This window comes from Heterodontus francisci, chromosome 2 (genome assembly GCF_036365525.1).
Source record: "Heterodontus francisci isolate sHetFra1 chromosome 2, sHetFra1.hap1, whole genome shotgun sequence".
Taxonomy (NCBI): domain Eukaryota; kingdom Metazoa; phylum Chordata; class Chondrichthyes; order Heterodontiformes; family Heterodontidae; genus Heterodontus; species Heterodontus francisci.
The window spans coordinates 127,575,918-127,588,047 of record NC_090372.1 but is presented as its reverse complement, the minus strand read 5'-3'; the positions used below and the strand labels follow the sequence as shown (position 1 = coordinate 127,588,047).

At 45.6% G+C, this 12,130-nt stretch overlaps 1 protein-coding gene across 1 annotated transcript in view; it reads left to right on the top strand.

Annotated features, from left to right (window-relative positions):
* The window catches only part of tmem245 (transmembrane protein 245), a 238,093-nt gene extending 226,793 nt beyond the window's left edge, over positions 1 to 11,300 (top strand). The window contains exon 16 of the mRNA XM_068053069.1: positions 10,082 to 11,300. Within this exon, the coding sequence (XP_067909170.1) occupies positions 10,082 to 10,127 (46 nt within the window). The 3' untranslated portion in view covers positions 10,128 to 11,300. The remainder of the gene's footprint in view (positions 1 to 10,081) is intronic.
* The last annotated feature ends 830 nt before the right edge of the window (positions 11,301 to 12,130 follow it).

The following is a 12,130-nucleotide window of genomic DNA, read 5'->3' as shown; positions in this document are numbered from 1 at the left end:
CAAAGTGAAAAAATGCACATGAACAACTTTAAAGTTTTCTTTGAATAGTAGTAATGCACAAAAAAGGTCAGTCAGGGAGTATCTATATAATTGATCTCTATATCTTGCTATCGTTAATGTTCTTAAATGTGCTGCATCCTTGTGCACGTTGTGCCTCACATTTCACAGAATCACAGAACTGTTACAGCACAGATGGGGGCCATTCGGTCCATCATGTCTGTGCTGGCTCTCCGAAGGAGCAGTTTACCTAGTGTCACTCTGCTGCCTTCTCCCCATAGTCCTGCACATTATTTCTTTTCAGATAACAATCCAATTCCCTCTTGAATGCCTCGTTTGAACCTCCCTCCACCACACTCAGGTTGTGCATTCCGAATCCTAACCATTCGCTGTGTAAAAAAGATTTTCGTCATGTCGCCATTGCTTCTTTTGCCAATTACCTTAAATCTGTGCCCTCTTGTTCGCGATCCTATCTCCAATGGAAACAATTTTTCCCTATCTACTCTGTCCAGACCGTTCATGATTTTGAATACCTCTATCAAATCTCCTCTCAACCTTCTCTTCTCCAAAGAAAACAGTCCCAACTTCTCCACTCTATATAACTGAAGTTCCTCATCCTTGGAATCATTTTAGTGAATCTTTTCTGCACACCCTCCAATGCCTTCACATCTTTCCTAAAGTGTGGCGCCCAGAACTGGACGCAATACTCCATTTGAGGCCAAACCAGTGTTCTATACAAGTTTAACATAACTTCCTTCTTTTTGTACTCTTTTCCCCTATTAATAAAGCCTAGGATACTGTATGCTTTATGAACTGTTCTCTCAGCCTGTCCTGCCACCTTTAATGCACATATACATCCAGGTCTCTCTGGTCCTGCACTCTCTTTAGAATTGTACCCTTTGTATTGTCTCTCTGCGTCCTTTCTACCAAAATGAATCACTTCACACTTCTGTACTTAAAATTTCATCTGCCACTTGTCCGCCCATTCCACCAACTTATGTCCTTTTGAAGTTCTACACCATCCTCCTCACAGTTTAGAATGCTTGAAGTTTCATATCATCTGCAAATTTTGAAATTGCGCCCTGTACAACAAGATCTAGATCATTAATATATATCAAGAAGAGCAAGGGTCCTAACACAGACCCCCTTCTTCCATCTGAGAAACAACCACTAACCGTTACTCTGTTTCCTGTCACTCAGCCAATTTTGTATCAATGTTGCTACGATCCCTTTTATTCCATGAGCCATAATTTTGCTCAAAAGACTGTTATATGGCACTTTATCAAATGCCTTTTGGAAGTCTATGTACACCACATTAATAGCATTACCCTCATCAACTTGTTACCATAGAACCACAGAAAAATTACAGCACAGAAGGAGACCATTCAGCCAATCGTGTCTGCGCCGGCCAACAAAACTAGCTCCCCAAACTAATCCCACCTTCCAGCACCTGATCCATAGCCTTGCAGGTTACAGCATTTCAGGTCCAGGTGCCTTTTAAATGAATTGAGGATTTCTGCCTCCACTAACATTCCTAGCAGTGAATTCCAGACACCCACCACCCTCTGAATGAAAAAGTCTTTCCTCATGTCCCCTCTAATCCTCCTACCAATTACCTTAAATCTGTGCCCCCTGGTAATTGACCTCTCCACTAGGGGAAACAGGTCCTTCCTGTCTATCTCGGCCCCTCATAATTTTGTACACCTCAATTAAGTCACCTCTCAACCTCCTCTGCTCTAAGGAAAACAACCCTAGCTGATCTAATCTTTCCTCATAACTGCAACTTTCAAGCCCTGGCAACATTCTTGTAAATCTCTTCTCTATGCTTTCCAGAGCAATTATGTCCTTCCTGTAATGCGGTGACCAGAACTGTGTGCAATACTCCAGTTGTGGCCTAACCAGCGTTTTATACAGTTCCAGCATTCCATATGCCGCCTTCACCATTCTATTTTCCTGTCCTGCCCACCTCAGGGGCCTGTGGACATACACTCCAAGGTCTCTTACTTCTTCTACGCGTGTCAGTATCCTCCCCTGTATTATATATTCCCTTGCTTTGTTTGTCCTTCCCAAATGCATTACCTCACACTTCTCTGGATTGAATTCCATTTGCCACTTTTCCGCCTACTCAACCAAACCATTGTTATCATTCTGGAGTCTACAGCTATCTTCTTCACTATCAACTACACAGCCAATTATTGTGTCATCAGCAAATTTCCCAATCGTGTCTCCCACATTTAAGTCCAAATCATTAATACGTACTACAAACAGCAAGGGACCCGACACTGAGCCCTGTGGAACACCACTGGAAACTGCTTTCCATTCGCAAAAACATGTCGACTAATACCCTTTGTTTCCTGTCACTGAGCCAATTTTGGATCCAACCTGCCACGTTCCCCTGTATCCCAGGGGCTTTCATTTTTCTGACCAGTCTGTCATGTGGGACCTTGTCAAATGCCTTACTAAAATCCATGTAGACCACATCCACTGCACTACTCTCATCAATCCTCCTTGTTACTTCCTCAAAAAACTCAATCAAGTTAGTAAGACATGACCTTCCCTTACCAAATCCATGCCGACTATCCCTGATTATTCCGTGCCTTTCTAAGTGGCAGTTTATTCTGTCTCTCAGAATTGATTCTAATCAAATTTACCGACCACCGAGGTCAGACTGACCGGCCTGTAATTATTTGGCCTATCCCTCACACCCTTTTTAAACAATGGTATAACATTCACAGCCTCCAGTCCTCTGGCACCTCACCCGTATCCAGTGAGGATTTGAAGATGGTCCCCAGTGCATCAGCTATTTCCTTCCTGGCTTCCTTTAACAACCTGGGATGCAATCCATCCGGCCCTGGCGATTTATCCACTTTCAAGGATGTCAGACCCTCTAGTATTTCCTCTCTCATTATGCTCATCATATCTAATATTACATACCCCTCTTTTACTGCAATGTTTGCATCATCCCTCTCCTTTGTGAAGACCGTGACAAAAAACTCATTAAGAACCCTGCCCACATCTTATGTATCCATGCATAAGTTCCCTTGTATATCGCTGATAGGCCCTACCCTTTCCTTAGTTATCTCCTTGCTCTTAACGTACTGATAAAACATATTCCTTTTTCCTCAACTGAGGATTCTTTCCCCCCACCCCCGGTTGACAGGGCCCTCAACCCATGTCCGGCCCATTTCCCACACCTCTACCCTCACCCCTTCCCCTCCCTCCCAGAACTGCCACAGGGTTCCCCTTGTCCTCACTCACTTTCCAACCCTCCAGCCTCCACATCCAAAGGATCATCCTCTCCATTTCTGCCACGTCCAGTGTGATGCCACTACCAAACACATCTTCCCCTCCCTTCCCCTGTCAGCATTCCAAAGGGATCGTTCCCTCCTCAACACCCTGGTCCACTCCTCCATTACCCCCACCACCTTGTCCCCTTCCCACGGCACCTTCCCCTGCAATCGCAGGAGGTGTATTACCTTCCCATTTACCTCCTCCGCACTAACCAATGCCCCAAACGCTCCTTTCAGATGAAGTAGCAATTTACTGGTGGTACTTTCAATGTAGTATACTGTATTCGCTGCTCACAATGTGGTCTCCTCTACATCGGGGAGACCAAATGCAGATTGGGTGTCCGCTTTGCGGAACACCACCACTCGGTCCCAAAGCATGCCCCCGAGCTTCCGGTTGCTGGCCCTTTCAATACAGCCCCCTGCTCTTATGCCTACATCTCTGTCCTGGGATTGCTGCAGTGTTCCAGTGAACATCAACGCAAGCTCGAGGAACAGCACCTCATTTACCGATTAGGCATGCTACAGCCTGCCGGACTGAAAATTGAGTTCAGTAATTTGACAGCAGTTATTTTATCTTGTTTATTTGTTGATTTTATTTTAGTTAGTTTGTTTCGACTGTGCCTACCCACTTTTTTTCATGTTTGTGCTTGGGGCCAGGGCTGTTCATTTTTCTGTCAATTAACACCTCTATGAATGCTTTGTCTTTCACTACACTATTAACATACCCTTTGCCTTTGCTGCATAACCTTCTGGTCAGTTATTCTCTGTGACCTTGTCCTATCGACACCTCTTTTGTTATCTCTTGCCTCACTTTACTTGCCTAAAATCTTTTACATTTCTAATATTTGCCAGTTCTGATGAAGGGTCAGTGACCTGAAACGTTAACTCTGCTTCTCTCTCCACAGATGCTGCCAGACCTGCTGAGTATTTCCAGCATTTCTTGTTTTTATTTCAGATTTCCAGCATCTGTAGTATTTTGCTTTTATTTGGGTTTTCCTTGATTTTACCGCTAATGATTTTTCATGTCCTCTCTTTGTCTTTCTTTACCTCAGTATAAGGAGGTCTGAAAATTTATGGCCAGTGCCTCTGCAATTTCCACTTTCACTTCCCTCACTATGCTTGGACACATCTCATCCAGTCCTGGTGCCTTATAAGTACAGACAGCCTATCCAATACCACCTCCTTATCAGATTTAAAGCCTTTAAGTGTCTGAATTACCTTCTCTTCCACCATGACCTGTGCAGCAGCATCTTCCTTGGTAAAGACAGGCACAAATTATTCATTTAATACCTCAACCATGCCCCCTGCCTCCATGCGTAAATTCCCTTTTTGGTCCTTAATCTGCCCCGCTCCTCCTTTTACCACCCTTTTACTATTGACCGCAATTGTTGACAACGCGATCGGTAGGTGCCGCTGTTTTGGCACATGCGCAAATACAGCATGTGCCACGAAAACGTCACAGCTTGCGACTGCAGCAGCTGCCAGGACTAAAGATGGCACTGCTCAAAGAATCACAGAGATGAAACCTAACAAACACATGGCAGAGTACAATGGCCGGAGTGAGAGAGTGGAGCGGGGCGGGGAGAGCAGCGCCGGGAGTCCAGCGGTAGCGGTGCCCGGGAGGGGGGGAAAGACGGGCCGGTGGGGGGAGAGAGGGAGAGGGGGGAGGGAGAGGGGAGAGTGGGGGGGGGGGGGGGAGAGGGGGGGAAGCAGCGGAACGGAAGAGGAGTGCCTTTTTCTGTGCATGCGCCATAAACACAACAGCAAAAGACTTACTGGCCAGTCCCTGGACCCGGTGACACCAAGGTCTTAGCACGCTCGCTCTCCGCGGCTCTCTACGGCCTCTCGCTTCCGGCCCTCTCCATTCAGCCGTTCCCTCCAGCTGCGGATGCCCAATCCAGTTGCTTTCTCCCCTACCCAGTTGCTTTCTCTACTTCTCCGCAGTACTTCAGGCATTGCAACTGTCTGGTCCCTGCATTTTGCATGCTCCCTCTCCCCACCCCTCCCCCTCTTCACTCACCCCTCCCTCCCCCTCTTCACCCACCCCTCTATCCCCCTCTACCCCCCTACCTCCACCCCTCCACCATAGTTGAATATCTGAAGTGCAATTGCAAAGTCGGGGAAATAGCATGCAAAACAAAACCTCAACAATTCTGTGTTTAATTATTGAAAAGTTTTATTAAGTTCATTAAGTATCCGAGGAACTGCTGTGCATGGATACATGAGTGTTGTGTCCAGCATTCCCGTTAGACAGACAGGCCGAGTCTCTGCTATGCACAGCTAAAGAGATTGTTCCTGGAGAGCCTTGTGGTGAATGAACGCTTGGCTCTCTATTCCACTACTGTATTGTCCATGTGAAGAAGGCAAAGTCACAAGAGTCTGAGCTCAGTCTATTCTTGGTGAATGTTCCCCAAGCGCATCCCAATGTGCATTCCCAATTCATCCATAAATGCAATGTTCCTTTCCACATCGTGATGAGCTCCGCAGCATGATCCAGTTGCCTTCGTTGCTTGAATGCTGACCGTAAGTCTCGAGGATTGTTTTCTCGACGGCATGTTTTACATGAAAAGAAGAAAAGCAAATCAGAGTCAGAGCTTGCCTCCCTCCATCCACTGAAATTACTGTTGCGCACACCTTTTTAAGTTCTGCAGTGAAGGCACCAATTGATAACGTTGCCAATGAAGCACTTATTACCCACCTCAGATGCAGGAATCATCACATCCTTGCGTCATCTCCTGCACTGCCTCCTTTGCTGGAATGCCGTCCTTAAGTGTCAAGGATTGTTTTCTCAAGGGCACATTTTACATGAAAGGAAATAATGAAAGAACATCAATGTCAGAGCTTCCCTCCCTCCAATGAAATTACTGTTGCGCATGCTTTATGCTCTGCAGTATAGGCCAATGAATCACTTAGTACCCACCTCAGCTGTAGGAGTCAGGATGTTGTAACTGCCCCTATCTCGTGATGGTTCAATGCTGCTCTCAGGGAAAACATGAATGATGTGAGGGTGCTGGAAAAAGAAGCACATTTCTTTTGGACTATTAACATAAAGTAGGTCATTTAGCCCAGCTGTTCCCTGCTAGTGGTTATGCTACTCATGCGTCTTCCCATCCATTCCCATTTAATCCTGCCTACTACTATCAGCATCATCTTCCATTTCTTTCACTCTTATCTACCTTTGCCTTAAAGCAACACTGAGGATGGAGAATGGTGTGGCTGCACTCCCACCTCACCAGTTGAGTACGCAGCAAGAGCATTCACATTTGTGCTACCACTGGACACGACATGCTTGTTTCTTTTAGTGCTCAGTCTCTTCTGGCTGAATGTTCCCCAAGTGCTTGACCCCTTTGGACGCCTTCTCTGCTTGACAGGCAGCAGCTGGCAATTGCGGAGTCTCACAAGGCTCTGCATGGTTGTTTCAAGGGCGGATGGGGAAACGTGGCTGTGTGCCCATGTGCACTGCTCTGATGGGTGCAGGAACAGGTGGCTGTGTGTCCATGTGCACTGCTTTGGATGGGTGCAGGAACAGGTGACTGTGTAACTGAACAGCAAATTAATTGGCTCCATCTCATCAGCCAGTCCTTGTGTTTCTGGCGCATGCACAGAAAAAGGCACTCCTCTTCCGCTCCGCTGCTCCCCCCTCCCCACCGACCTCCCTTCCCCCCTCATTCCCCCCCCCCGTCCCTCCCTCCCTTCCTTCCTTCCTCCTTTCCCCCCTCCCTTCCCTCCTTTCCCCCCTCCCTCCTCCCTTCCCTCCCTTGAAATGTTTTCAGACCAACTTAACAACAGGGACTGGAGCACATGCGGTGCCCCAGACAATGTAAATATTTTCAGAGCAACTTACCTTGGAACAATCTCCTCTGTCTATTAAAAATGAAGCAAATGTCCAAAATGACTAAATAATTGAGATAAAATGCCCGACGAAACCTCTCCTCCTTCCATTTTCAAAAACTCGCGCCAAAGCTATCGGAAGATTGACGCACATGCGCACGCGGTCTCAGGCCCTCTGCGCATGCGCTGCGGTCCGGCTTGCCAGGACCAGCTTGCGCATGCGCAGAGGCCAACCTGGCGTGCTCCCCGAGGAAGATGACGTTACGCGATGACGCCATCTGCGCATGCGCAAACTGGTCCTGGCAATCCGGACCGCAGCGCATGCGCAGAGGGCCTGAGACCGTGTGCGCATATGCGCACCGCGGCGCATCCTGATGACGTAGTGTTGTCATCAATCACTTTGTTTACTATTTGGTTGCGTTTGCTGACAATGCAACCACGAGGTGGCACTGCACGGGCACATGCACAAATGCAGCCTATGCCACTAAAACGTCACAGTCTGCGACGTTCAGGCAGCTGCCAGGACTAAAGATGGCACTGCTCAAATAATCACACAAAAGGCAAAGTAAATACATGGCAGCACACAATGGCCAGAGAGAGTGAGCGAGCCGGGGGCGGGGGGGGGAGGAGGAGAGCGCACCCATACCTGCCGCCACCAAGGTCTTCAGTTGCTCTCCTACCCTGCTTCCCTGTGTAACGTGATGAAGTCATCTGCGCAGGAGCCCGTTTGCGCATCTTGGCGCAGTCCAATGATGTCAGCGGCCGGCTGCGCTGTCAAGAATCACTGTTACTATTTATATGGCTATAGAAGACTTTGGGTTCCCTTTTATGTTCACTGCCAGTCTCTCTTCATACTGTCTTTGCTTCTCTTATTTGCTTTTTCACTTCTCCTTAGAAGCTTCTATATTCAGTCAGAGTGTCGGTTTTATTATTTCTTCAAGTGTTGCTCCCTACACAGCACTGTAGGATCACTATTGATTTCCAGGTATCAATCCACAAACACTTGCTTTACTGTCTCTTGACAGAAGCCTTACATAATTTCCCAAATTCTTTCACTGGAGATATGCTGCCTCCTCCATCTCCACACTTAGAACCCACATGAACCCATATAAAGCACAAACTTGCTAACAGAATAATGTATGTACTAATGGTTGTTTTATATATCTAAAATTAATGTTTATTAAAACAGCTATATATATATTTACTATTAGAGACTGAAAATAGTTGAAAGAAACATACAGTAAACACCTCCTTTACTGTCTCCTCCGTTACCTTTGTTGGACTGACTTCTCTCCCTTCCGTACTTTCACACCTCCCTAAGCTCCCATAGAACAGCTGCCTCACCTGCACTGATCACTTTTTACCATTGCCTGGCTCCCTGGACTTCATTTCTCCTGGTCCTTGTGTTTCATTCCCAGTGCTTCTTGCCCTTCTGCTGGTGATGTTGAATCACTACTATGCATTACTAACATTGAGGCCACTACTTGTCTTGCTGGACCCCTGGATCAGCCTGTATTGGCTCATGGTTTACTCTCTACTCTTCCTTAGCTCTCTCTTTTCCAGCAGTGCTCCCACTAATACTCTGACTCTCAAACAGTTCCTTCATTCACTTCCTCTTCACAACTGTTTCCAAACCTCAACATTGGTTTATTGGTGCCCCAAGTTGACTCCACTGTTGTTACAAGTCCACTTCTTTCCACTATGGGACTTCAGAGTTTAAGTTTGGACTCTCTCAGATTGTCTCTTCTCTGCCTTCCATTTACAACTAGACCTATTTCTCCTATCTTTTGCTATGTCTATGTAACTTGAATTACTTTCATGTTCTTTTGTGTGCGCATTTTTGACTACGGTTGTGGACCCACCCCATTACTTTACTCTTTTGGCACCTCCCGTGCCTTCTCTCCTGTCTCCTGCTCTTCATGTCACCCAGGCATGCCACCCTTCATTTCTCTCCTCTTCGGTACTTCAGCCCCACCCCTATCTATTTTCAGCACCAATCATCCTGTCGTCTTTGAGAAGATTACCAGTTTTTTGCCAAATTAGATATATTTTGTTTTTGTTGTGGGCCATATTGGGTTCACTAAGATTTATTTTAAGCAGGGCTTTTGCACAGTGGTGCAGTGGTTAGCACTGCAGCCTCACAGCTCCAGCGACCCGGGTTCGATTCTGGGTACTGCCTGTGCGGAGTTTGCAAGTTCTCCCTGTGACTGCGTGGGTTTTCGCCGGGTGCTCCGGTTTCCTCCTATAGCCAAAGACTTGCAGATTGATAGGTAAATTGGCCATTATAAATTGCCCCTAGTATAGGTAGGTGGTAGGGGAATTGTGGGGATGTGGTAGGAATATGGGATTAGTGTAGGATTAGTATAAATGGGTGGTTGGTGATCGGCACAGACTCGGTGAGCCGAAGGGCCTGTTTCAGTGCTGTTTCTCTAAATAAAAATAAATAAAATAAACATCGAATAAAAGTGTGATTTGTCAGGAATTCCTGATAACTATTTAAGAGTAGCAGTTAGTTATTTTATAGTGTATTTGTGTATGTTATTTGATATTTATTTTCTTATTTTAAGTAAGATGTAAAATTAAGTTAACTGTAGATAGTTTAATAACCTCTATTGTATGCATTCTGCAGCATTTTTAACAATTACTCCTTAGACCAAATAGAGCATTACCAGAGTTCATTTACTTGTGTGTGATTGCATCGTAACTGCTTCACTGCAGTGATGGTTGCAATTTCTGGGTCTTTGCATACAAAAAGCTCCTGCAACACACTGATCCCATATCTGACTCGCACTGCTTCATAAAAGAAATTGAAGTTTGTAAACAGCTTAAATTTGGTTAAAAAACTTCGAAGTTGTTTTATATATCTGTGAAAGGTTATGTTCAAAGTAACATAGCTGGAGAATATTGGTCAGTGCACTTTCCATGTTGATAACTATTGTGTTTCTTGTTTGTTTTTGTTTCAGGCCTTTTGGGGATAGTCCTGAGGAAGCAAAACCTGGCACTGAGTGACCGAGACTGTTTCCCATATTAGTCAGAGCGTGTTGGCTCATCTATCTGCTGCTTCCTGCACTGAATTTCACAGTTGTGGCCTTCCTGTACACTGCAAAGATGAATGTTGCATTAGCTAATGCCATGTAGGGAAATAACTTATCACTCACACTCTGGGTGAGCATAAGGAATGTGCTTCACATTATTTGCATATTAATGCAACTCCCAAGGATACTGCCCAGTGTTTGGGGGGCATGAAGTTTGTAATTCTTGGAGCTAAGTTCAGTAAGATTGAATAACATTTGCGGCTCATTTGATACCAAGGAAGTTTGAAATGGTGTTTTCTTTTATCTTTTAATATATGTTCTAAGGGCTTGTTTCAGATTACTTTCATTCTCATGGGTTGATTTGAAAACAGAATATTGCACGGGCTGCTAAAATATTAAAAACAATTCATTTGATTTAGTTTGCTCTGGTTTTAATGCTCTGGCACAGTAAGGGTTTAGTGTATTTTCAGATGATCTATTTGAGTCTTGAATATTGCACAGCTCAACAGTCTTTAATTTCCAACCCTCCCTCCACATTGAAAATAATGGAAAACCATAACATTTCCACATTGGAACAGCACATCTGAGATGGAAGTGTAACACTTGTGTAATGGAATAAGAGCACCATTTCAGCATGGAATTTACTAAATCATTTTCGATTTCTTTGAGGGTATTTGAGTTTTCTCCTGTTACTGTTCCCTCCTGGTTTGCAAGCTTGCTGTCATTGTGAGGTTGGTGTTGGTGCCTTACTCTCAGCCTCCTGCTGAAACAGCGGGAAACAGCGAGAGCAGAGTCGGAGCACAAAGAGACCGGGAGAGAAAGCGAGAGTTCACTCAGACAGTGGGAAACAGTGAAGAGCGGAGTCAGAGCACAGAGAAACCAGAGAGAGAGTGTTCACTCAGAGAGCGGGAAACAGTGTGAGCAGAGTCAGAGCACAGAGAGACTGGGAGAGAGTGAGTTCACTCAGAGAGCGCCGGAGGTTTGGAAAATAGTCAACAATGACATCACAGAAAAGCTGCAAAGTGATTGGTTGGTGAATAACTCCTGTTGGGGAATAACTCTAAATAGCTAGTTTTGTAACTAAAGTAAAGAGAAAGGACTACAGTTCTTAATATGGTAGGTAGTGGGGGGGTTTTTGGGGGGGGGGGGGGTGGAAATCAAGGTTCCTGGTGTAAATAGTCTAATTTTTGGGTAATTTAAGGGAGTAAAAACTGAGAGAAAAAGTGACATTACAGGAAAACCATAATTTCATTGTAACTGCTAATTTGAATTACCTGTTCTAAGTTGATTTCAGATTAAAGGTGAATAGGAGAAATATTTTACAGACTAAAAACTAAAGACCAGTCGGAAATTTAAAAAACAAATTAAAATTTATTCAAATAAAATAGAGATGCAGGGCCAGGCGATGTGTTGTAACTGCATGATATGGGAGCTGGTGGACCCCATTGTGGTTCCTGGTGAACACATCTGTAGCAAGTGTTGGCTGCTCGAGGAACTCCGACTCAGAGTTGATGAGCTGGAGTCTGAGCTTCGGACACTGCGACACATCAGGGAGGGGGAAGAGTTACCTGGATGGTGTGTTTCAGGAGGCAGTCACACCCCTTAGATTAACTACCTTGAATTCGGCCAGTGGTCAGGGACTATGAGTGAGGCAGGTAGAGGGATCCAGGAGGTAGTACTGCAGGAGCCTCAGCCATTGTCCTTGTCCAACAGGTTGAGATTCTTGCTCCCTGTGTGGACGAGAGCAGGGACTGTAGGGAGGATGAGCAAAGTGACCACAGCACCATGGTACAGGGAGCCATTCAAGTGGGGGCAGAAAAGAGAAATGTAGTCGTAATCGGGGATAGTATAGTTAGGGGCATAGACACTGTTCTCTGTGGCCAGGATCGAGAGTCCCGAAGGCTCTGTTGCCTACCTGGTGCCAGGGTTCGGGATATCTCATCTGGGCTGCAGAGGAACTTGGAGTGGCAGGGGAAA